This window comes from Pezoporus occidentalis, unplaced genomic scaffold (assembly GCF_034315485.1).
Source record: "Pezoporus occidentalis ecotype Australia unplaced genomic scaffold, CSIRO_AGI_Poc_V1 ctg144, whole genome shotgun sequence".
NCBI classification, from domain to species: Eukaryota; Metazoa; Chordata; class Aves; order Psittaciformes; family Psittacidae; genus Pezoporus; species Pezoporus occidentalis.
The window spans coordinates 211010-237673 of NW_026913252.1; the positions used below are offsets into that span (position 1 = coordinate 211010).

The 26664-nt window shown below is 43.3% G+C and overlaps 1 protein-coding gene across 6 annotated transcripts in view; it reads left to right on the forward strand.

The window, feature by feature from the left end:
• PTPRT (protein tyrosine phosphatase receptor type T) overlaps positions 1-26664 on the forward strand; it is a 278660-nt gene that overhangs the window by 207053 nt on the left and 44943 nt on the right. Inside the window, exons 14-18 of one of the 6 annotated variants that reach the window (XM_062610065.1) lie at positions 1458-1487; positions 9094-9141; positions 11330-11478; positions 17861-17938; positions 18136-18171. In XM_062610065.1, coding sequence (XP_062466049.1) covers positions 1458-1487; positions 9094-9141; positions 11330-11478; positions 17861-17938; positions 18136-18171 — 341 coding nt within the window. The remainder of the gene's footprint in view (positions 1-1457; positions 1488-9093; positions 9142-11329; positions 11479-17860; positions 17939-18135; positions 18172-26664) is intronic. The other 5 variants (XM_062610067.1, XM_062610066.1, XM_062610071.1 and 2 more) reach the window with 5 other exon arrangements.

Below are 26664 nucleotides of genomic sequence, written 5' to 3' on the forward strand. Positions count from 1 at the left end.
TCTGCTGGCCAGGACGTGAGGCAAGCAGAAAGTACAGCAAGATGTTCAGCAGAGTAATTATAGTTGATAGTTGTGAGTGAAACCTGGTATTGGCTATCAGAGGGGTTGGTTTAATGGGATCAGTTGGGGGATGTAGAGGCTTCAGCTGTGTGGCCTCTTCCTTTTCCACATCCTGTTGATTTTCCCCTTCATTTAGAGGTTCAGTGGAGTTTCCCAGAGAGTGAAGCTCAAGTGGCAAGCACTGCATCTTACCTGATGCATTGCTATGGCATGGGTGTCAGGAGATAATAGCATTATGTTAAACATGCATTCAGATGGACCTTGTAATTGGTGTCATTTAAATAATTTGGTACATAGCAGGAATCTGGTCAGAATTTCAGGCTTATAGTAGGGGTCATCACCAGGAAAAACATGTTATTTCAGAGTAATCCTCTTGAACGTCTCTTAAGTGACCATCCTTTACCCAGTGTACGCATAGCAAGGAGGGCAATTGTGCACAGAGTAATTGTGCTCAATCTGGATTCCGTGTGTGCTTATGCAGGCTGTGTTCAGAGCATCCATAAAGTGAACACTTGAACCCTGCTTTTGTACTTTCTGGTATTTGTGGTGTCTTCAAGGATGGGGTTTTAAAGCTGTGAAATTGGTTGAAGCTTGTATTTCAATATTGTTTCCCATCTTGACCATTGCTGCTGCTTTTTCAGCTCTGAATCTGATAACATGTGCTAGGTCTGTTGTGAACCAGCCTTTTCAGAGAAGCCCTTTTCCAGCTATAAGAGGGAAGACATCACCTCTTAGGTTCTGATTGCTAAGGCTCATTTTGTGGTGCTGCTCAAAACCATATCAGAATGTTCTGAAGTGCATTGTTGAAAACCTGTGATAGAAAAGGCTTAATCACAGTGACGCAAAAGCTAATGCATATCCAGTGCTCATCTATAAATATGTAGAGAAGCTTGAATTGTTAATGAACTATTTGCATTTTAGAGTTGGATGAAGCTTGATTTATCATTACACATTTTGTTCATTGTCTAAGTATTCCAGAAATCTGGTGTTCTTGCATGTCACTTTCCTGTTTCTTGTTATTTATATTAATAGCTTGTACCTATTTCTTCCCGCTCCAAAAATCTCAAAGCACTTTAGAGGCAAAGGTAAGTCTCATGACCTGTGTTACTGACATGGCAAAGTTAAAGAGGTGAGGGGATTTACTTGTGGTGACACAGGTCAATAGCAGAAGTGGAAACTCAGCCTGTTTCCCTGCCTCCACTTCAGTATCCGTTGCTCACCCACGTAAAAGCTGCTGACAAAGAGTAGGGTAATAGTAGCTCAGTGCAAGAGGCAACACAAATTCTTTGTAGATTGAAAGGAATAATCCCAGTGTTCATATAAATCTAATTCTGTGTTTTTTTTTTCTTTTTCTCCTTTTGGATACTTTGTTCATCTGACTGGCTGGCGATATTTAGAAGAAATGCATATTCCTACTCCTACTACTTGTAAGTACTTGGCTGGGGTAATTCTGTGCTTTGTTGTATTCTTCTATTTTTTTTTGCCACTCCATTTATCCTTGTCTATCCAGCAGCCTCTGTTTTATTTTCTCCGTTTCCCTCTCTTTATGTTTTCCTTGGTTTACCATTGCACCTGTAACTGTGCCTGCAAACACAGATATGTCAGTTATGGTTGATAGTTCTTCAAATGCTAATGGACAAATACAGTGTCCCAACTGCAGCTTTTTGTCATTCTCCTCTGTATTTAGCCAGGCTGCAGGGAAATGCCCACCAGAAAGTCACTGTTAGGAATTTCTCAGCCATGCATATAAGCTCTTTTAAAATGTAAGGTTTCAGACACACAGGACTTGCCATTAGCTCAGCAAACATCCCTGCTCCTGGAGTTTCCAGATTACAAATTCCAGCTTAGACATGGATGATGAAGTGGTTCAGCTATTCAGACCCAAATCACCTGTCCAGTCCTAATGACAATGCTGCATAATTAAGGCAGTTGTTAAGGTTCGTGAAAAAGCTTCACACATCAGTTCTTCCAGAGCCATCTGTTCTCTAAAGATTGAGGGGCTGGAAAGTAATCAGGGCCAAGCTGTTTGTGCCAGGATAATAGCTGTCTGAGGATCAGGAGGAGGAGAGGACTGGATCAGTGATCTGAGGAAAGAGCCCTGGAGAACTGTGTTGGATGCCTTTGCTGTCACCAAGAGAGCTGGGAGGCATGGAGAAAGCAACTTCCTGCTGAGAGAAGCAGGTCACCCCTCTCCATCTTGCAGAATCTGCAGCTGTATCACTGACCTAAACCTTGCCCCCCCAGAGCAGCAGCCTGCCAGACCTCCCAGGGCTCTGACATCAACAGAGCTGTCAAAGGGCCACGTCTGCTGTGCTAGCCATCCACCACCCCTGGCAACCTCCTCCTTTGCCTATTCCTACAGTTTGTCTTTGTCTTGATCTTGTGACTTTGTCCTGTGGACACAGCTGGAAGGTGTTTGCGGGTCAGTGCAATGAGTGCATTCAATAATGCACTAAATAATTTTAGTGGAAGTCGACTTCCACTTCCAACTCATCCATATGAGTTGATTTGCATACAAAGAGCAGGGCAATGGAGTTAAGTGTGAGGATCCCTTTGTGCCACCTGTTGGAGTGATTTTGCTTCTCAATGACCCATCAGAAAATAATTGAAAGAGGAGCCTTCCCCACCTAAAGACACCCTAATGAGCATTGGCTTTCTCCAGTTGTAAATGCAGAGTAACTGTTTCCTCTAGACTTCTCACTGGTTCACCAAGAATGGAATTTGTCCTTGAGTAGTCACATTCCAAGAGAAGTTTAACCAAGTGTTAAAGTAGGAAACAGTCTTAACACAGGTGCTCCTAGCTGGTTGCATTTCTTGCTACAACCTTTTCTCTTCTGCACATTTCTCATGAACGTCAGGAAAGTGCCCTCTGCACTGATCTGCTGGTTTGGTTTCCTCACCAGTCAGCACCGTTGCCTGAAAAAATGCAGACCTCAGTTTTCCGTGATAATTTTGTGTTCTTTCAGCAGCAGTGTGTGGTCAGGATGTTTCCTGCTTTATTTTACTTTGAGATGCGTGTATTTAAAAAGATGAATCAACTTCTGAGCCCTGTGTGACCCCTTGTGAACAGCTGCACAACAGCATTGCTTTAAACAGCTGAGAATTACTGTGCTTGAGAAGTAAGGGTATTATTAAGTCTCTTTGCTGTCTTGTAATGGCTTTGGTGGATCAATACACTAGAACTTTATTCTCAGGGAACTGGAGAATGACTCAGGAAAAGTGAAGAGACAGATCTCTGGAGGTCACCCCAGCCTGAGGTTGCAGTGAGCTTCAGCAGTAGCAGAAGCAAGTGGTTTAATAAGATTTAATAAGGCAGGTGTACACCATGCAGTATATCGTAGCAGAGACAAGCCAGAGGTATCATCAGGCAAGCTTGTCTTCATAGCAGCCCACTGAAGCACTCGATGGAGATTTGAGCTCAGGATGCAAAAATCATGTAACTGCATCTCCCTAGTACTGCACCCAACATTGTTTGCAGAGAGCTCATTCTTAGCTCTGTGCTTGTGGTGTCCCAAGTGCCTCATCAAGCATGAGCTCTGATAGCTGTAGTGTATTTGTGGTAGAGGTAACACGTAAGTAGTCATCACACAGTAAATACTTCCATCATCAGGCTATGCCTTGGGTGACATGGTTTAGTGTGAGGTGTCCCTGCCTATGGCAGTGGGGTTGGAACTAGATGATCTGAAGATCCTCTTCAACCCTAACTATTCTATGATCCTATGTATGTCAGCATTTGGTTTCAGATTGACAATTTGCTTATTCCCTGATCTCGGAAAACCAAGCTCTGCTTGTGGTTTCTTTTTTCCCTTAACAATGGGGGGATGCTCCAGTAGTGAGAGAAGAAAGGAGTAGAATCCATAAAGGAGCACATGATAAAGTTTTATTGCGTGTCATCTTTCAAGTTTCACATGAAATTGGACACTTCATTATGATTGCAGATGAAAATCTGAAATTGCAAAGGACTGTGTAATTCTTAGCCAAAGCTGATAGAAATTGCAGCAGCCTCCTATGAGCAAGAGGTTTGATTTATTTGAGAAGCTGTGAAAATAAGAGCAGCAGAATGTATATGTATTTCCAATAGAACTGATTTTGGTGTTATGACCTTGTATGAATGTTTTAGTCCTGAAGCCAAAATCAGTTGAACGAGTTGCCAGTAGGTTCTTGGATGAATCTGCTGGCAGACATTTAAATAAGATCACATGGACTACATCACTGTAGTTTTAGTTTCAATTTCTGGACTTCAAAGTTGTGCTTCTTGGAGTAATTTTTATCTGCTTTCAGGTAATTCTCAGCCCTATGTCATCTGGCATTTCATCTTGTTAGGGAGCAAAATCTCCAACCCAAACTCTTCTAAAGAGGTCTTAATGATAAGCCTGCGAAAGTCACAGAGCCTTACATCAGGAGTAACTGTTTTTTACAGAGAGAGGCTGTAAGTGTTGTGGTAATCTGTAGACTGGAGTTCTGCCTTCAGCCAGTCCTGTGTTCTGCTACAATCCAGGACCACAGAGCCTGATTCTGTAAGATGGTTGAGGTGAGCTCGGGTTTGGTGAGACCAACCAAAAATCCTGATTCATAAGAGCAGCTCTTTTAGCTATTTTGTGTGTACATAGTTATGGGTAAATATTTATTATGGGGGTTCTGCATAGCAATACTTCATAAAAAACTTCCTACAACATATAGGAAGGGATATTATGGTTGAAAGAGAAGGCCATAAAGATCTTTAACATGCTTCAAGTGGAAATACAAGCCCAGAAGGCCTCTATTCCTAACTAAGTCATTGTGCAGGATTGACACAGTTTTGTGTACTTCCATTTACCCATCATTAAAAGCTAGTTGCTTATGATATGAGATCTTTGAACAGAACTCAGTTTGTGATGGGAAGAACTGGACGTGGAATTTTGAGTTCCTGTCCCGGTGCACTCAGCACATTGCTGTTGCCAGGGCGATGTATGAACCTTTTCAGAGGAGTTACTCTGTATTTACACCCATACAGATGTCATCAAAGGTTTGTTGTACAAAGTTACTAGCTCTGTCACACTGCACTGCAGTTTAATAGGTTATGAGCTACGATGTGCGGTATAAGACAGCAGCCCATCCATGGGTGGAAGCTGCAGTTTCTTTTCCTGGCTGGAGCCACAGACAGCAGTTCATCTGCTTTGAAGGAGGCTTTACAAACGCCTCTTCTGAGCAGTGTTTTCGACTGCAGCAGCCCATATCAAGGCTTTATTAAAACCTCACCAGGAAAAGGAATGGAAATGCTGTTGTGAATGGAAATGTTGGTTTAGTTTGTTTTGTTTTTTTTTCTCCTGGGCTGCATAATATTTGTGGAATGAAATGGACTCAAGGCTGTTATCAGGCCAGAGATGTATTTCTGGAAATACATAGCTTCGCGTATGTGCTACAAGCACTCAGGGTAGTGTTATTTGTAAGGAAAGGTCACTCCGTGGCCAGTATGTTGTTTCCCTCTTCCCTGAGTGGCCAGAGTACCAAGGCCATTGCAGTGTAGGAAGCCCCTATAACTCCCATCACAATTCCATACCGTTTTTAGTTGTGGTGGTGGTGTCAGCCAGGAGTTTCTTTCCACCGGAGAGGCTCTGTCAGAGGTATTAAGCTAAATTTACACTTGCCGTTTCTGAAATAACAGAGTTTGTCCTGAATTTATTTCCACCCTTTGTGGGCCATTTGAAAAGAAATAAAGCATTGGTTATTTATAGGCAAAACTGTATAACCACAGACATACATAAATACCTCCATATATTTCCATGGATGGGGGATTTGCCTGCACAGGTCAGCTTGCTAAATCAGAATGTTAAGAAGAAACTGGTTTCTTGTTAGATGCTGGAAAACCAGAACCATAAATCCCCAGTTCTGCCAGTCTAGTGAAAGCAACTAAAAGAAAGTATAAAGAAAGTGAGATTTATTTAGAACATCTGTGTGGTGATTGCAAGCCTACACTTTGCAGAAGGCAGTGTTTGCTGGCTGTACCAGTGTCTGCTTAGTCTGTATGGCTCTTATATGTGTCTTTCTTGTCTAAGGTTTATGTAGTTATAGGTAAATGATAAGTAAAGCTTCAGGAGTGCAGCCCTACATTTTTCAAGACCCTGTGTTTGTATACACAGAGTGTAAAATACTGACGGCATCTTATATCTACACTAGGTCCCTTCCTTGTGTCAGGTAATGTTTGCTTTGCAAGTGAAAAGTGATGCCGCTGCGCCTCACTCTTCACCTTTACTCTAGGGAATTCCCTCTTCTCCTGCAATGACTTGCACTGAGCTTGGCTTCACCGTGGCAGCTGCTAAAACAGTGCAAGTAAAGTTGTCATTATATGTGCCTGTAAGTGGAGGATTTGCCCTTAGTGTGGCTATAAGAAGCAGTAAGCTGCCAATATGCTTAGGCTAGAGAGTATTTGAAGACAGGCTGATAGAGCAAGGCTGGGTCAGCCTGGAGAAGAGAAGGCTCCTTAAGGGGAGACCTTAGAGCAGCTCCAGTGCCTAAAGGGGCTCCGGGAAAGCTGGAGAGGGGCTTGGGACAAGGGCCTGTAGGGCCAGGCCAAGGGGAATGGCTTGAACCTGCCAGAGGGGAGACTGAGATGAGCTCTTAGGCAGAAGCTCTTCCCTGGGAGGGTGCTGAGGCGCTGGCACAGGGTGCCCAGAGAAGCTGTGGCTGCCCCATCCCTGGCAGTGTTCAAGGGCAGGTTGGACACAGGGGCTTGGAGCAAGCTGCTCTAGTGGAAGGGGTCCCTGCCCTTCCTTACAGTCTGCACAAAGGGAGCCTGGGTTGAGCTGCAGTTTCAAGCAGGACCATCAAAGCATGGGCAGGAGATACCCACATGTCAGGCTCCCAGAAGGCTGCACTGCTTTAACTCTCCTTCCTCTCGCTCTCTGGTTAAAGAGCTCCAGTTGCCAATGTTGCTCAGCCTGCCTGCATGGTCAGCTGGAGTTGGGCAGCCTCCAGTGCGCAGAGTTTAACATGAATTGCACATCCATGGCTTAGCCCTATTGTTTTTTCCTAGCCCCTGTAGGCAGGCAGAACAGCCTCCTCATGTGGAGTCTTTTCATATGTTTGAAGACCTATCAGCTCTGTTTGATTTTCTTTTCTCTGCATTAAAGATCCATATTTCCTTTGGCCTTTGCTTGTAGGTCATGGTTTCTAGATTTACCTTCCTTGTTCATGTCCCCTTGGCAAATGTCTTATTTGATGTGCAGTATTGCAGCAGAGGCCTTAGGGATTCTCATCACGAGCAGGAGGATTACATGTGGTTTGCAGACCCTGTTGCCGTGTATAATCCCTCCCTTATTTTTTACACCAGCATGAAACTGTTCTTTCAAATGAAGTTTGTGATCTACTACAGGTTTAGGGGGCAGAGAACCACTATTTAACCAGTGCTGGGTGTTTGTGCTGCTGGTCGCTGCCTGCCTGAAATTTGTGCAGATTTCATCCTAACTAATATGTATACTCCTAGCAGGCTGCTGCACACAAATATCTAAAAGGAACTGTGTTCTGTAGCTTTCTTAAATTGCTTATAGAAAATGAGGGCAATATGCAGTTCTTCTCTGTAGGAGGAAATTTCATGTTTAACTTAGGTGATCTATACCTAATGTCTCAATTACCTGTGCATGCAAATCCACATTATAGTGTATGCAATCCAGCCCTGTGAGACATCTAAAATTAAATCTGTCAACGTACATGTAGAGGAGCTCTTTAGGAGTGGCTGATACAGTTTTAACATTCATGCATATAAAACTGATATAAAAAGAGTTTGAAGCTGCTTTAGGAAAGTAATCCCTAATATTTATCCAAAACTCTGCAAAATGGGGACCTCATCATATAGTAGAAGATTCAAAAAGAGCTGAATCAAATCTCCATCTTTATTTTGGTTTTACCAAATTCACACTTAGTTGAGGTTCAGTGCCAGTAACTTTTATCTGTGCTTCAGCTGGGTCAGCATCAACTGCCTGATGATACAGCTGGCTTCACAGTTTTATTCTACTTTGAGCATCTTTCTGTCTCATTCCTCCTGTGTGTGTATAGTGCATTCATTTACAAACCCCGTGGAACTGAAAAGGGCAATCCAGTAAACCCCATCCCTGGATTCCCATTTTCTTCTTGTCACATGTTCCTTACACTTAAATGTAAATCAGCCATTAATATCACCTTATTGAGTTTGCCATTTCACCCTGTGTTGATTGTATCAGAATCTTCTTCCAAATATCTGCCTGGTCCTTTAGTTCTTCCCCTTTTCAGCTGTATAATGCATGAGATGAGAAGTGTCTCTGTGCCTGGTGTCAGTGTGCTGGGTGCATGCTGGTGGCAGCCTGCAGCCCACCCGTGGCTGACACCCATGCACTGATTGACACGCATGCACTGATTGCAGTTTCATCCGGGTCTGCAGTTGTGTCTGGGGGAGGCTGGTCAGTCAGGAGAGCAGGAGCTGTGGCACCAATGCAGCTGGTCAGTGAGTCACAAAGATCTCTTGAAGTGCCCTATTTTGGGAAACAGAATTTCTGGATAAATGCTTTCCCAATTTGAAGGCATTTTGACATGCTGTGAAATAAACCTCTACCTAACTGTGGGTTTAAGTCGCATCCCTAACATTCTAGAAAATGCTAGTCATTTGATTTTATAATCCTTTCTATGAATTACAATGATGGTAAGGCCCAAATAGGCTTAGTCCTGTGCTGCCACTCCATCCAGACACGTCATGGAGGCAGAAAAGGCACATTTAGAAACCAAGAGCCCCTTGATGTGTCTGGCAAGCTTAGCGCTGAAATCCTCAAAAGAGATCTGTCTGCCTCTTCCCTCTAAATTTAGATGAAGAGTTTTTAAATTCCTGCACTAGAGAGGGAGAAAGGTGGAACCTGATAACGTGCTGCGGAAAGAGCGCAGCAGCCTTTGCAGGCGCAGCAGGATTTCCTGTGCGGCTTCCCTCTGAGCGCGGGTGAGCGGGAGCTGGTCCCCCCTGCGCAGAGGCGGCCGGTTTGTGTGTGCGAGTTAGCGTGAGAACTTGAAACTCATGTCACCTTTTCTTTTTAGGCATTCAAGCCAATGTTTTAGGGGCCTCTCTGTCTTCTACAGGACCAGGTAGAACTGCTTTGCATAGGGCTTTTGTAAGCAGGCCTGTGGGGACTAATGGGCTTGGGTTTGGGGTTATTTTGTCCTGCCTAGCACATGCAGAAATGTTATTGTTCGTTCATTGAAAGAGAAAAAGAGTTTGCCAATTCCAGCTTTTTGTAGCTTATGGCATTTCTGAGAAGATACCAGGCAATGGGACTTAGAGATAATTATTGCCACAAACAATTTAATCGGGGTTTAATAAGGACTTCACCCTTTTTGACTCACCTTTTTTAACCGGCAGTCATGGCTGGCTGTAATGGCTCACCCCAGCAGTCCAGAGTGCTTGTTATTAAGGACTTGTGCATTTTGGATTAGTGTTTCCCACTGAGAGATTTTAATTCCTGTTGCCAAAGAAGTCACATAGGCATGTATGACTAGCAAATCTAAAGGATTAAAGTAAGCACACAGCAGGGTTAATACACTTCAAGACTATTGTTGTTAACCACAGCCCAAAAAAAAGAGGGGCTCCCATGTCTGTAGCTTGTAGTTAATAAATCTGGCTGTGCTAAAACATTGCCGAACATTGGAAGCAAAGCTTTTAACATCATTAAATGCCAGCTTTTTGCTTCATCACTCAAGGATGGTCCCCCTGTTTGCATCTTCATCTACAGAAGTGGATACACCATGGAGATGTAGTGAGATCTAAATATGCACTCTGTAATTATGTGCCCAGTTTGAGTAGCTACAGGTTGGAGTTGAAACCACTTAGCTGTAAAAGGCTGAACCTCAACTGGTTGAGCAGATGAAGCAGATGTATTTGTTCAAAAGTCTGCAGCAACCATTGAACGTTTCTCCATGGACCTGTGCTCACCTGCTCTGGATGCTCAGCTTTCTTTGAAAGAGGGATTTCCCACAGGCACAAAGGTTTTAGTTCTCTTTGACCCTTCTGTGCAAATGAGTGTAACTGGCCTCAAGAAGGGCTGGAGTGCAACTGTGTGCTTGAACTTGCTTGGAAATGCCACTCTGACATGTATTTTGAGTAAAGCAAGCCTGGTTGAATATGTTGCAAGGAAAATCTTTATCAGAATCTCCTGCAGTTTAAATGATGGGTAGTACTTTCCATGAGCATGTAAATTTAGTGAAGAAAAACCTCTTTGCAAAATGATTTTGTTGTCAGGATTTTTTTTTTTTCTTGGAGTTAAAAAAAGGAAACTGAAGCTCCTTCTTACAGAAATCTCTTTTTTTCTCACTTTTGTTTTGTTTTATTTTCTTATCTACGGAAGTCGTGTAAGCAAAGTGCTTTGCTGGTACTGGGGATTTGTGTGATGTTTCCTCAAGGTGTGATTGCAGAATGTCACACATTCATTTTTAAAGAGTTCTGCTTTCTTATATGAATGAAGCACGGGGCAGTCAAATGTCAGTGGAAGCTCAGCAGCTCACTCTTCCTGCTTCTCTCCATTTTCCTATTATTAGCTATGTTTGCATAAGAGGAGCCTCTGACACTTGGCTTTGGTTGTGTTTTCAGAGCATGCAGTGCTGCTGCTTTTGCCAGTGGTTTTGATGGCTCCTCAAAATAAGAAAAGACCAAATGTTCCCAGAACAGAGACCTATTTGGCCATTTCTAAAATATCTTCACCCTTTTCTTTTGCCCCACATTTCACTGACTGTTGATCCTCAGTGCAGTGTGGGTCCATGTCAGAATTCCATAGAGGCTGCTGTCCTGTAGGCAGAGCTGCTGCTCCAGCTTCCAGTTTACACAGGCTCAGGTCACACTTCCCACCGCAGCACACAAAGGCGATCCCAGGTCCAGGCGCCTCCATGGGATGGATGCAGATGTCCCATTTACCTCCTAGTGAGCGGTTCTGATCCCATGCCCTCTGCTCCTCCTGGAGCGGCTGACACCCATCCAGGACTTCACCTCTGCCACCCTCTTCAGGGGTGACTTTAGCACTCCTACTGCTGGGGTGATGCAGGTTTGTGCAAGATAAGCCCCTGGGAGGGACAGCTAAGATCAAAGACTGGTATCATTCTATTTACTGTGCACCACAAAACTTATATGAGAAAGTTGTGGGTTTTCCTCTTGTGCAGTTTGTCACAATGCCCTGCATGTCTGACCAAGTAGGATAATCATGATTTTCAAAGTACTTTGTCATTGCTTTGTTTTTAATGAGGGAAAACTGACCTTGATTTCTCCCCTCTTCAAAATACCCTAAAGGAAGCTAGCCAAGAAGCAGAAGGAGACTCAGACCAGCACGCAGAGGGAGATGGGTCCCATGGCTACTTCCGACAAGACCTGTACCAAACTCAGTGCTGTTCACAATGAAGAAGCTTTCTCTTCCAGCTGCCAAGATGTTAATGGATTCAGTAAGTTTAACTTGCTTGCAATGGATATGTCCCCCTTGGAGAGCTCTAGGTTCTTAAAAGAACCTATTCCTATGGGCACAATATTGAGGAGCTAGGAATGACAGTGACAGAGATCGTTGCAAATGCTGGGTAGAAATCAGTTGTCTGAAATGTCTCTGACACTGCCCCTATTTTAACTGTCAGAGCATTCCTTCTAAGAATAATTTATATGGGCTGTTCTAATAACTCCATCAGGCAGACAAAAAGGCACATGTTTATTTGCTCTTCAGAAATATTTTTTCCTTTGTGAGTAGAAGAGTCGAATCAAATCACTGGGCTGACTTGTAGGATGAGAAAACATCTTTCGTATGAAATTGTTATGACAGAAAGCGTGGTCTCCTGGTTAGAGATCTGGAATGGAAAGAGCATTTCTTTTGTCTGAATGAACCTGTCCTCAGTTCATTCCTCACATGGGTTCAGTATAACTAAACTTAGTTAATATTTGTAAACCAAGTAGCTGGAAGAGTTTTGTGGGTAAAGCAATGTGAAGTCATACTTTAGCCTCACTAGATGCAGATTGAGTGCATGGTGGCTTGCATGGTGGCTGTGTAACTGCTGTCATATGAAATAAATTTCAACTTAGACACTGTGGGAATGTCACTTCTTCTTTTGACACTTGGCCTGCTACAGTCTGAACAGGGAACAGCTCTGAAACACAACTATGTGCTAAACCCCTTTTGTCTTTCTTAAACATCTTTAGTAAAGAGGCTTTTTTCCCCCTAATTACTAACATGGAAGTGGTACAAATGTGGTTTATCATTGAAACCTTTCTTTGTCATCTCAGAGTGAGTGGGACAGGCTGAGTGAATTCTTTTCCCTGTAGGTCATGGCAAATGCCATCTGCATGTGTTGCTGCTGTCCCTCTGTGTAACATCCCTGTGAGATGGATAGATAGGTGTCGGGGGCTGTCAGGGCTAGCAGTGAACACTTCTCTCTGATACTAAATTGACATGAATCAAGATCTAATTTTCTCAGGTGCTGAGTAGCTCTATCTCCTAAAGAGACAGTAAGAGTTGTCAGTGGTTCATCTCTTTGAAGGACAGGATAGCAGAGGACAGCATTGTAGCAACCTAGAAACAGCAAGGTACTTTGTCTAAGGTGTATGGGGGAAAGGAAGTTTTAAACACTTTCTGCAGTATCTGGATTTTTACAAGTTTGAGGAGTTGTTTCCACCCAGAAAATAAGAGAGAAGAGATGAGCTGGAAATGTGACCTCTTTTTTTTTTCCCCACCCCCTTGGTATTTTGGGAGCCTAATTAAACCAGCTGAATCATTTACTTGAAATGGCAACGATGGAAAATATGTTGTATCTAATTCTGTAAAAAAGCATCCGTCCAGGTTTTCTTTTTTTAAATCAGTTAGCCCTTTGCTTGTCTGACATCAGTGCAGGTTTTAGCACCACCTCTCTCTGTAGCACAGCCTGAGTCAAGTCACAAGCCCATTCTTTTTTTGTTTTCCTTATTATATCCATGAGGAACAATTACCATTAAGCCTTCCCGATTTCTCCAGATATTTCACTGGCAGGTCCAGGGTACCGAGGTGTCGGAGGTAAGTTCTGGTCTCTGCAGTACTGTGCACGTGCTCATGCAGGAATTTAATGGGTAAAAGACTTCCTCTTAAAAAAAAAATGCCTTAACAGAGTTTAATACTTAAAGGCTTCTGTGGAGGCCTGTTCTGACTTTTGAATAGCAGAATAGGATTACTTCTTAACCTGCCTGCTAACTAAGGCAGTTTTACAGGGGTTATCTATCCTGGCTTTTAAATCAGCTGTTGAAGCAGTAAATTGTCCTTTTGCCTCCCAACAGTAAATAGCATTTGCAGATATCATGATGTGTAGTTACCCTCTCTAGAGAATCACAGAATCATAGAATGGTTTGGGCTGGGAAGGACCTTAAGATCATCCAGCTCCGACCCTGCCGCAGGCAGGGACACCTTCCACTAGAGCAGCTTGCTCCAAGCCCCTGTGTCCAACCTGGCCTTGAACACTGCCAGGGATGGGGCAGCCACAGCTTCTCTGGGCACCCTGTGCCAGCACCTCAGCGCCCTCCCAGGGAAGAGCTTCTGCCTTATATTTAACCTGAACTTTCCTGTTTCAGTTTAAACCCATCACCCCTTGCCCTACTGCTACATTTCTGAAGAGTATCTTGCCCCTCAGTTATGAGAGCCCCAGTTGGTCGGAGCAGTGACAGGGAAATACCCCTCTCCTCTTTGAGGAAAGCCCAAGAAGAGAAGCTGAGTGCTTTAAATCCCAAGGTCACCTTGCCAGCTCACAACAGCAAATGGAACAAGAACAACTTTTTAAGTAGGATACCTCACAATTCCTGAATGACTTGCAAGCAAGGTTATCTCCAGATGACAGTGTCTTTGCAGGGCATGTGTCCTTCCCTCCAGCTTTTCCTTCCTCTCCCAATAATTTTCAATACTTTTCCAACAGGAAAAAAATCAATGGGTTCCCTATGGAAGCCTTTTTCTTCCCATAGTGTCTCCAGCTTGGCCACTGGTCAGCTCCTGCTACCACTATTGCTGTTCCTGGGTGACCCCTCTCTGCCCTTCTGCTGCACCCGCCCTGTTTGCTGCCTGTCTCTTACCCCATAGGGAGCTTCCAGCTGATGGTCAGTCTCAGTGCCTTAAGGGAAAACACGTATATTTTCAATATTAAACTGATGCAGATGACATCTGGAAGATGTGTAGGCTCTGTGCTGAACAGGGAGACCTCAGGTCTTGCTGAAAAGTGGGAGAGAACTGGGCATTTATCTTTGCTGGCCCAAAGCAAAGCTCCTTTTCCCTCCTTCCATTCTACACTGTTAGTCATTATTCAGGCAAAATTCTTACTGGTTCATACAGGAGTTTAAACTGAAGAGATTTTTGGACTCAGCCTCTGTCTCTGACACCATATGGCATCAGGAAAAGGTGTTTGCGGAGAGATAGACGGGTTTGTGGCAATTCCAGCTTGTCTGGTTTTACCCCAGGGATTGTGTGAAGGTGAAGCAGGCTCATCACAGTTGTTAATTTTTTTCAAATATCTTGCTTTTTTAAAAATAGAAGTCTGTCCTAAATCCATTGAAGTTAAATGATGGGACTTGCAGTGTTGGAGCATGCTCCTGTTACAGGCATGTTTGGAAAGCAGCATCGTGTTCCTCCAGGTACTGCACACTCATGGAGGCATTGCCTTCATGCAGGGTTATTATGAAACAAGATGACAAATTCGAGACAAGGTGAGCCTAAAATTATCCAGCAGTATCTGTGCACAGACCAGAAGTGTGTGAGGGGATGTTATTGCACATAAATTGTGTGCAGTTTGGCACTCCATCTGTATGATGGGAGAAGCAGTAGTGTATTGTCTCAGCAGAGATGCACAAAGGAGCTGCTCTTCTGGCTTTACTCTGATGAAATGCCATGGATCAGGCTTATCCAGGAGAATTCCAGGTCACCAGCATAGCCATCCTGACATGCTGGGAGGGTTCAGGCAGGATCTGTTTGATTCTGAGCATCCGGAGAGAGACTTTGGACAAGGGCCTGTAGGGCCAGGCCAAGGGGAATGGCTTGAACCTGCCAGAGGGGAGACTGAGATGAGCTCTTGGGCAGAAGCTCTTCCCTGTGAGGGTGCTGAGGCGCTGGCACAGGGTGCCCAGAGAAGCTGTGGCTGCCCCATCCCTGGCAGTGTTCAAGGCCAGGTTGGACACAGGGGCTTGGAGCAAACTGCTCCAGTGGAAGGGGTCCCTGCCTGTGGCAGGGGTTGGAACTGGATGACCTTTAAGGTCCCTTCCAACACAAACCAGTCTGGGATTCTGTTATTTAATATCTTAAAATGCAGCCAGTTCTGCCAAAGGCTGATTTATCAGGGTGTGCTTAACTTCTGTGACATGCCAGTTTGGGAGGCTGGCTTTCCAGACAACCTTCTGGAGTGACACTGATGCAGGTTAGCTAGGTGGGTTCAGTGTGACAGGCAGAAGTACGGTTTGAAGGCAACATTTTGGAAGCTTAGGGAGCTGAGTTTTGCATTAGTGGAACTAGTGTACAGCGACCAAGTTAGTGTGGTTTTACTAGGAAGAACAAGGAGATGAGAAAGATGTAGTGAGTGGCACTCAGGGTATTAAGGATCATATTTAATAAGAAACATGTAAACTCACACCTTTCCATATCCTGCATGTTTTTATGATGAATGAAATACAAGGGTATTTAGATTTACTCCGTGTCACAATAGTCGGTTACAGCACGATCTAGTTCTTATTCCTACCTCCCAGATAATTTTAGGTTACCTGCTAAATACAGACTTGTAGAATCATGACCATCCTGCTTTCTTTAGTGAAAAGTTCTAAAATCAAATTTAAAATAAAAAAGTCAGATTTCATCAAAGGCATAAAAGGGGAAAAACATTAAATCCCTTTTACTGGTTTTCACGCTGGTTTGGGATATTTGTGGGATTTGCTAGTTCAGAAAAATCTTATCAAAAGCAAGGGAGAATCATTTCCAGAAGAGGAAGGAGCCCCCACCATTCTGCATGGCCAGAGGGGTCTGTGTGGCCTCACCTGCCACCGCAGGGAGCTCGGAGAGAGCTTTTAATGAAGCCTTAATCTCTACCCTTACATGGGGCCCTCTCTGGAAGTGTTTCCTGTCAGTGCACATACTGGTGCTTGTAAGAACCTCTGTTTAGGAAGCAGCACCGTGCACACATCTCTCATTACACAAGCCCCTAGCTGGTGAGATTTGGGGAATAAGCTCTGCAGAGTTGTGGGAAACATGGGTTTTTGGTGGGTTGTTTGTTTTTTTTTCTTTTTCTGAATCTAGGCATCTCCTCCCTGTCTCACAAGTACAGTTCAATTCATAGAACTCTGTTAGTAACAGTTTTAATCAGACTCACTGCAGTGAGGTGTGTAACTTCCACTGTCTCAGTAATGTATCATTAGCAGTTCCTGGCAAGGCAGGATAGCCCAGTGAGTTCTTTTATTCTCCCACATACCTGAATCCTGCTCCAAGCCCTGTTGACTTTCTGTGACACTGGGCAAACAAATTACTTTCTTGACACCTTATTTTATAGGTCTGCAAAAGTGGCCAGGTTCCAAGTACAGTAAGAGAAGGATCTGATGTAGGCTGAAAAACACAAGGGGAAAAGTGGAAGAGGCCCCGGAGGAGAGATGCTTTATGGCTTGAAGGCAGCAGGGGCAGGACCAAGCTATGAGAAATTTGGTTATTGTAACGTGTATTCAAAGGGTGTAAGTCTGAAAAATGGCAGGAGAATGCACAATGAGAGCAAGTTCATTTACTAGATGATTCTAAACTGCTTAGGAGGCAATTCTGCTGACTCCCAACCTAGTGACTTTCTCGGTTCACCCTACAGAGTAGCATGAATTTTTTAAGTGGTATTTGCTCTAGAGATACAAAAATTGCTTCTGAAATTACTTTGATGTATACTGAGTTTTATCTACTTCTATTGGATTATGGGATAGTTTTCCCTGTTATCTATTGTCATCTTTCTGATATACTGAGATTTGTTTTAGCTTGTTTCCCCACACTGCGAAGAGGAGATAAATAAATGCCTGTAGCTCTCTGAGAGTGAATGCAGAATTATAACAAAGGAATATGTGTTAAGAAATGATGGATTGCCATAAGAATGTACGTGTATGCTGTTGTAGATAGAAACCAGTCTCACAAATTTACTATCAAGAAAAGAATCCACTGGGAAGATGTTGAGCCCTGCCTCCTTTCCATAGAGATTTGATTAATATGGAAATACTTTATGATTCTTGTCCAGGGAAAGCTAATGCTTTAAATGGGAGACAGGAGAGATGCTTGTCCTGAAAGAACCCAGTTCGCATGGGAAAGGATCATAGGATTTGCTATGAACAGTCTTGGGTTGAAGAACAAGTCCCCTGTTACCTTGCATTGGTCTAACAAAAGAATTGCTATCCTACCTGTGTATTTCTGTGGCACCAGTGTACATTGTGTTGAGTATTTTCCTGTTAATACTGCACTTGATTGTCTAGAGTTTGTATTTTGGGGGGTGTTTTAAAGGATACTTCTCCTAGAGACAAAAACATAAATTTGTTCCTTTGGTTAAAAAACAGGATTTCTAGAATATAGTTCCGTATGTGTACCCTGTGTAAGAGCACATTGATTTACAATAACTGTAATTCTATATTTGGGGTCTGGAGTGCTTATATTAAAGAAAATCCATCATGGTGACAATGTAATAAATGTAATATGCATGTCAAGATGAAAAATATAATTCATTTTGATAAGCCTTATATATCCCATATTACTGTGTTCTTTGCGGAACATTCTCCCTGTTCTCTTTCTCTCTCTTAATATATGTCTAAAGTCTTTTCCTTGTCTTTCCTACCTAGCATCACCCTCTCCTTGTTCATTTTCTGTCCAAAGCAAAACCCTTCAGAGCAAATCTTTGTTGAATTCCTACTATTCAGGTACTAGTGCCAGACTTTTCTTTCATTTCTAAATGTTCTTGGCTTTTGTACATTCCGAATATGAGCTGTAGACCGACTCTTCTGCGTGTGAGATCCAGCTAACCTTGTTTTCATCTTTTGTGACTTCTCTTCCTGTCGATCGTCTGTTGATTTCCATTGATCTGTGTCGTGTGGGTGAACGGAATTCCATCTCCAAGTATCATCAGACACTGTTCCATCGACCACGCTGTTAGGTAAGAAGACAGGTATGGTGTCCTGCACTTCACTGGAGAGCAAACACACTTAGTGTCTCTTGGGAAGAACTTGGAGAGAGCACTGTTGAGTGGCTGGGCTCCAAAATCATTATTAGTCCTGTGGTCATGTGTTAGTTGGAAAGCCTTTTGGCTCATGCTTTATTATTGCTATTAATTGATATTTTATCGTTAAAAAAAAAGGTTAAAAACAAAAGGTTTAGGAGTCCTAACAGGTGTCTGTTGTTTCTTTTTATGAACGGGATTTGACATTCTGGCCAAGTCCCAGCAGGCTGCCTTGCCTTCAGCTTAGTTCTGTCTCATGTAAGTGTGCAGCTGGTGTAGAATCATGGAATGGTTTGGGTTGGAAGGGACCATATTAGATGCCCCATCCCTGGGAACATTCAAGATGAGGTTGAACAGGGCTTTGACCAACCTGGTGTGGTTGAAGATGTCCCTGTGCATTGCAGGAGGGGTTGGAACTAGATGAGCTTTAAAGTCCCTTCCAACCCAAACCATTCTGTGATTCTGTGAATCAGAAAGATGTTGTGTAGTTGATCAGAATCTAACCACTGGTGTTTACCAGACCTGTTGTTTTGACTTATCTACAGTAAATGTTCACTTCCAGGCACAGTAGTCTACTATGGCTGCCTTAAATGTTTTATTACTCTGATGCCCACAGGTAGACCAGAAAGGAATTACAACCCGTTGCTTAAGTGTCTTGGCTTACACATGAACAGCACAGGCACAGAGGCTTGAAGGGACTGCCACCATACACACATTTATCCTGATGTCTATCACAGTGTTCATGTCAGTGAATGAGCCTTCTTTTAAGAAGGGAGGGAAGGAAAGGAGTCCCTTTTCCAGACGGTTTGTTCCCATTTCCGAGAGACTCAGTGTCATCAGTCGGAAAGTCTAAAGGTAGATTTATCTTTCAGCCATACTTGCGCAGCAGGGCACAGACCTGCAGCTTGCTGGGAGGTGTCAGACTGCTCTCAGTCTGGTACTGGCATCTGTGACAACCGGATCCTCCTCTGCGGGAGCTGTTTTCCCCCCTCTGTCCTGGTAGTGAGAATGACGGTGTGAACTGCACACTAAGTAATCTGAAGCTCAAGGAGCAACAGACAGATTCAGTCTGCACTTCTCATGGGAAAGCAAAAGCCGAAAAAGTCCCCAAAACTTTCAAAATCCCAGATTTCAGAGAGGAAAAAGAGGAAATAGGACATAAACTTGTATAGATGTATTCAAAACTCTTTCAGACTTCACTTCTACTAACCACTCTGTCTGAGTAAGGATTAATATCCCTGTTTTACACGTGAGAAGTTAAGTACAAGGCACTGTTAAGACATGATTTACACAGACTGGTCACCCTGCCCAGTTCCATCTGAATTTAACAGCCACAGGTGCTATGAAACAGCTCTTGGCATTGGAGAAATTTCTGTCTTTTGCCTTGAAGACAGATTTAAACCTTGGCGTTCTGGCTTCTTGGATAGATTCACCAGACATTGCTGTTGAGCAACATAAGTTTAGTTTTTGACATTTATTAATATTCAATCCTGGGAAAGAAAAAGAGGTCCTAAAAGGGGCATCAGTCATCCCACCACTAGTATCCATCTTTGGGCACTATCTGCAGTTCATTGCTATTTGTTCCCATCTGTTATGCCTTCTGCTAATAAATGTTCTGTATCTGCAGTAATGGATGAGTCCCTAGGCTTGGCTGTTACATGATTTGTTGATAGGAAGATATAGGGGATTTTGGTTTTGCCTCTACCCTATTCCATGCTTGATTAATACTTTTTGATGTAATGCATGTTTTTAGCTCTGTAATTTTCTCCTCCAGCTGTAGACAGCTCTGGATTTAAATGTTTTGCACAAATATCTTCATTAGAGAAGTGAATATTTGATACTAGGAAATAAAGGAGGTAGATTTCCCTGTGTTTCATTAAGGCACGTGTGGTAGCAGCGCTGTAAGACCTGAAGCAGAAGTTGCTTTTGGAGAAACTGTGCATGGCCAGTAGCTCTTGAAGATGTTCGGCAGATGCCATCACAGCATTCAGCTCAGGGGAACCAGCATGTCCTCCCCTTGTACCCATTGACATCTCCCAGCAGGATGTAAGGACATTAACCCTTTGTCCTCATTACAACTGCTCAGGAGGTTCCTAATAACAGGAGTCGCTGCCCAGAGAGCATGAGGACTGTAGTGCCTTGTAGTTCCTTGTAGGTGTGCAGGGCAGGCTGAGAATGCTCACTGTCACAAAGCCTCACACAAAAACTGGCTTCTGCTCAGAAAAACAGTATCTGCCTTGCATTTCACTCTTCCGTAGCTTGGATGGGTCCGTGACTAATCTGTCTGCTGCGGGTATACCCACAGCCTAATGTCCAAGGAACTAAAAAGATGTTAAGCTGATACTGCTGTTTTATCAATTGTCATCATTGGCAGCTTTTCTGTTTGTGGGATGAGGGAGTTTTATGCATTAGAATCTTGAAATTCAGTGGCTTGTTCTATTCAGTTGTATCTGTAGCTTTCCAGGCCATGTCAGCCTCTAAGGAGATGTGGGAGAGGCTTTCACAAAAGAATCCCAGACTGGTTTGGGTTGGAAGGAACCTTAAAGCTCATCCAGCTCCAGCCCTGGCTTTTAAATCAGCTGTTGAAGCAGTAAATTGTCCTTTTGCCTCCCAACAGTAAATAGCATTTGCAGATATCATGATGTGTAGTTACCCTCTCTAGAGAATCACAGAATCATAGAATGGTTTGGGCTGGGAAGGACCTTAAGATCATCCTGTTCCAACCCCTGCCATGGGCAGGGACCCCTTCCACTAGAGCAGCTTGCTCCAAGCCCCTGTGTCCAACCTGCCCTTGAACACTGCCAGGGATGGGGCAGCCACAGCTTCTCTGGGCACCCTGTGCCAGCGCCTCAGCACCCTCACAGGGAAGAGCTTCTGCCTAAGAGCTCATCTCAGTCTCCCCTCTGGCAGGTTCAAGCCATTCCCCTTGGCCTGTCCCTACATCCCTTGTCCCAAGCCCCTCTCCAGGTTTCTTCTTCCAGTTTTCATGTTGGCCTGCAGCAGCATGAGCAACAGAGACAGGTGACCTCATAGGCTGGTTTTGATCTGAATTTCTCTGACATTTCTTTCTGCCTGCAGATGATCATGTGGCTTGGAAAACTCTTCCAGTCTTTATGGCTACTAGCTTTGTGTGCTGTATTGAAGTTGCCATCAATAGTCTTTTATCTGTAGCTAATGAATTACTGTCAGGTCTACCTACCTTACACACCCTCTACAGAGGTGGCAGAGATGTGTCTTGGTGAGGTCCACATATTTGAAGAGCTGCACTGTTACACATGTACCCTGTAGTCCCAAGCTTTAGCTCACCTCACCAAAGTATCTTCCTTACATGTTCAAGGAGATTTGCTTCTATGCTAATGGATGAAACATATGCAATATGAGTAGAATAGACTTGTGATAGGTGTTTGCCAAGAAGTTCTTAGAATTCTCTTTAGAATCTAAAGAAAAGCACTTTCTGAAGGTTCTTTTAATTATGCATATGTGGCTTCTTGATAGGCTTTGAAAAGGTCCATTCTCTGCTGTCTGGCAGACCTGGTGTCAGAAGGCTTTTTGTTAAGGAAAGTGCCTTTTTCTAGGTCAGTTGATATCATTAGATAAATGATGCTTTCACTTTGGTTTGCCATACCACTGTTTGTATTGTATATAGCATATTACAGCTGAATAGTCATCATATAATAAAGCCTTGATGCATACAAAAAAGCAAATTAATTTTACCAGCTTGCACCATATTCTTAGTGAGAGGGGAACTGATATTAGCCGTGCTGGAGTCATCCTTGGGAGATGTCAAATAACTGACAGCCCTTACTCTAGTGTGGAGAGACTGGATATGTGTATAATTAAATCCATCACAAACACCACTCAAAGTATAATTTATTGGGTGCAAAGGATGTCTTACTGTGTTACACACTTGCAAGGCTAAGAGCATAAAAATATAAACAGGGATGATAGGCCTGTCATTACAGACACAGAAGGAATTTGTGATATTAAAGCAAAAGTTCTGAAAGAAACTTCTCTGCACGTACAAGATGACACATCAATGCCATGTTGCTCTCAGTTGTTTGAGGCAGTTTTCTGGTCAGAAGGCACCATCATACTCTGTGTCCAGGTATCTACCTCTCACACTAACAAAACTGCCTTTACAAAACAAGGTGACATGTATAAAAGGATCTAAAGTTTTCATTCCCAGAGGTGCCCTGGAGGAGCAGGTCCTCTGTCAGCAGCCCTGCTGGGGTGGTGCACAGGGGTCTGGTCACACAGAGCCACTGCCAGGCTGGAAATCTACTTTCTCAGCTGCTCTTCATCTTATATGTGACATCCATGGAGAAGTTCATCCATTTTTTGGTGGAGAGAGCTGCTTATTTTACTTGTCTGAGTAGCACCAAAATGCGAGGTGTTGTAGGCAAGCAATAGTCTCACCCTCACAATTACTCATCATATGGGGAAAGATGCCACCTAGCTGGCCTCTGCTGCAGCTTTTCTCTTCACCCTGCACTCCGTTAGGTTTCTCTTGGTAGAGTAAACCCTCGGAAGTTACTTCAGCAAGCTCGTGATTATTTCTCCATCAGAGTCCCAAAAAGCCCATTTCATAAGCAGGGAGAGTTTATGAATATTAAAAGTGGAGAGTCAACACTGTTAAATTTGATTATCTGCAGTCACGCACTAAACAGATAAGCTGAGATGCCTGAAGAGTTTCCCAATCCTGGTAGTTATGTGAGGCAGTGAATCATTGATTTAACGTCTTGTAAAAAATTTCAGGGTATTTTGGGAACTCTTGGGCTCATAATGAAAGTGCCAGCTTCCAGGAATCGAAATACCTGTGTTTGCAAGGGACATCTTACTACGGGGAGTAAGACTGTTGCCCTAAAAAGGGTTAACAAACAAGCTGACAATATATTTTGCTATTACAAGCTGCTAATATTAGAAATGATCCTCTTGCAAACAGCATGTTTCCAGCAACATGCAGAATACCTGTTATTAATACAGCTGCACAAAAAGATCTGTGGAAAATTAGAAATGGTTCTAGGAAAGAACGGGAGCCCTCAGCAGCCTGTCCTAATGAGACTTCAGAAGCTCTCAATTGATTTACATTACCAAAGAGAAACTGAAGCAGTGATTTGGTCAGTGCCTGCATGGGTCAGGATTTCAAATGCTCAGAGGGCTCTTAATCTAACAGAAGGTGTATTAAGATTCAATGCCTGCAAGTCAAAGGAAATTCAAATTGCAATTAAGAACTGTTTAGACAGCAAGGGTAATTAAGCATTGCCCCAATTTCTGAGGTCAGAATGGAATCGCTGTCTCTTGAAGTGTTTTAATTTGGATTATTTCTTGGTACTGTATTCCATCATTGGCATGAAGTGGAATATGGTGACATGTGTTCTATCAAAACAGGAGGACATACGACTAGAAATAAGATGTGCATATGAAAGATGATAAAAACCCCAGTGCACAATTCTCTGTGTTCAGTAGTTTCTGAGTATTAGAGTGAATTATTTCAAGCATCTTTCAAAAAAAAAAAAAAGTATCTTTTGCTTTGCTCTTCTCACTGAAAACTCCCAACAGGCACGCGTGTTTCAGAGTCCAGTTTGTCCTACAAACTGAACCTCACTGGTCCAGAGAGGTGGTGGATGCACCATCCCTGGAGACATTCCAAGCCAGTCTGGATGTGGTTCTGAGCAACCTGGTCTAGTTGAAGATGTCCTTGCTCACTGCAGGGTGTTGGACTAGATGAGTTTTATAGGTCCCTTCCAACCCAAACCATTCTGTGATTCTATGATTTGCCTGGGGCATGTCTGTGAGAAGAGGACAGAGAGGGGTGGTCTGTGGAAAATTGCTGTGGCTTGCCTTTAGTGCAGCGATTAAAGCAGAAGGTCTGACTTCGCTGAGGGATTTTTTGTTGTGTTTTCTGGTAATACGAGCAACAAAAGGAACAAGATGTGGTTTGTAGCTGCAGTCTGCAGGAGAAGCACAGCCTCTTTGGAAGCCCTTCAAAGACTTTTGGTTCGTTGTCCTAGAGAGAGAGCAGTTTGCTGCTACCTCCCCTCCTACCTGCATTTGGAATTGGTCACAGCACATCTTGGGAGAAGGTGTCATGCCTTGCTTAGGTTTGGACTCATGGTCTGATTAGACAGAGCAGGAACAATATGTTGCTTGCATCAGGCTTTATTAGCAGAACATATGACCATGGGGCTCACCTCATACATAGCAGTTGGTCTTCATAAAAGCCCCTCCACTCTTGGCCCAGAGAAAAGGCTGGTGGAAATACCTGGCAGCCATCCTGAGCTGGTGCAGTTCTAGGGTTTGGGGTGTTTTTCAGGTAGCACGGAGGCCATTCAAGATGCATTTGTCACAGATGGCCAGAGGAGGTGATCTTCTCCCTAGTTCCAGGTCTGTGTGTCACAGGGTTGAGTAGATTGTGTGATGCTTCTTTTAAAGCAGAAGTGCTTGGCTGGGTGAGAAGCACATGAACAGTGTGATGCCACAGACCATGCTGCAAGAGCTGTTACTACAATCAGTGGAGTTTGTACCGTTTTTTATCTGAACAAAGAGACCAGAAGCACAATTGTCACTGTAAACTCAAAGAAGAGAATCACTGAGCACCTTCTTCTAGCTGCAGATTGATAACATGGGCACCTACTTGAGGGCAGTTATCCTGGAAAAGAAAGGGCACTGCTTTCCTGCCTTTCACCTCTCCTTATGATACTTCTCCTTGACAAAAAAGCCAAGTATGCCAGAATGAAAGGATCTGATGAAGACAGAAATTAATAATTGCCTGCAAAGGAGCTGACTGATCTGAGCTACATTGTACAAGTCGCCTGTGCTCTGCATGTGCCCTCACCGTATTAGCACTAGAGCCACACATTAGTTTTAAGACTCCCTCTCGAATAGGGATGTGGTAATGTTTCTTAATTGGGGCTGATAAAAATGTGGCATTACTTGCAGGTTCCTCAGAGAAGCCAATTGTGAAATTGGGTTTGTATTAAACCTAATGATGGAAAATTAAGTGTAGTACGTCTGTCGGAAATGGTCCGAGATAAAAATCCTCTCCTCTCCATTACAGGAGGTTAATAGGGAATAGGGGTGGAAAGATGCATTGGGAAAGCGAATCCAACGAGAGGAATTAATAAGCCTTGAAATTCCCTCTGTTCAGAGTGCTCACACTGTCATTAGTCGGAGCATTAGGGATGATTATACAAATGCTTCGGATGTTACTCTTCCTTAAATCCCAAATTTATTCACATTTTGTATGTGAGGGTTGCTGCGCTAGAGCCATAGCTCTGTAAATCTCCGAGTGTCCTGGGAATGTGACTGTGTTTATGAGAACCTGGGACTCAGAAATCCTTCAATTCGGAAGCGTAATCTTCAGAGCTGATGATCACTTTGTGTAATTTATTTCAGGAGAAGCGGGATGTGTTCAGCATCTCCAATAATTCAACCACCAGACTTATTTATCTCTCACTGGAGGTGACCTCCTTGTGCAGCAGTGTCCACTGCTGGCATTCTGTTCTAGTTCTTGTAGTCCTGCAACTTCACAACTTCAAAACAGAGCATACAGTCTTGGTATCTTCCCCATAATACCATGTTAAACCAGCTCAAGCATCATTTGTCGTGTCCTGTCACTGCACAGGCCGTCCGATGCCCTCATCCCTCTGCCCCTGGCCACCTCTGCAGCAAGGGACATGGCACACATCCTGACTCCTGATCGCACTCCATGGAGATTTCCCAAGGACAGCAGTGTTTACAGCAGCATTCCAGACATATTTCTGCCTCACCAAAATCACCCTGAAATTGAAATTTGATTTATTTATTCCTTATCCCTTCAGAAACACGACTGTAGGATTGCTGACAAGGGATGGGGGGTAGGCTCTTTGTCAGAAACAAGCCTTGTGCATACAATGTTAAGGATTTTTAAGAACAATCTGAGGGAGATGCATTTTCTGTTTGCTCGTAGGTTGGTTTTGGGTAAGACCAGACAGAATTGCTGCAGTCTGTTAAGGCCTGTATGTGTGAAAGGACCTAAGCACCTCACATACCTGTAGTCATAGTTAAAAACAATGGATTATTTGGCCAACTGTTTAAATTTGATCATCTCTGGTAAATAAGAAACTGAATTTTTCATTTAGTCTGAGTTTCTGTTGTTAAATATTGTGACAGCCAATTGTTTGGTTATTTAAGTTCTTCCCTGTTACTTCACCAGGAATATCTTTTGTGTATACAGAGTTTTGCTGGGGATGTAAGAGATTACAGCTCCAGCTGCATAGTGATAGAGGGGTTTTTAATCCATTTCTTTAAAAAAGAAACTTTCTTCCGTGCTTACGTGCCTGAAATGTCAATTTCTGCATGCAAGATAACTATATTTTTATGCTGGCTTATTATTTCTGATAATATTACAGCTTCATAATTGAGATAATTTTAGGCCTGAACCAGCAGAGC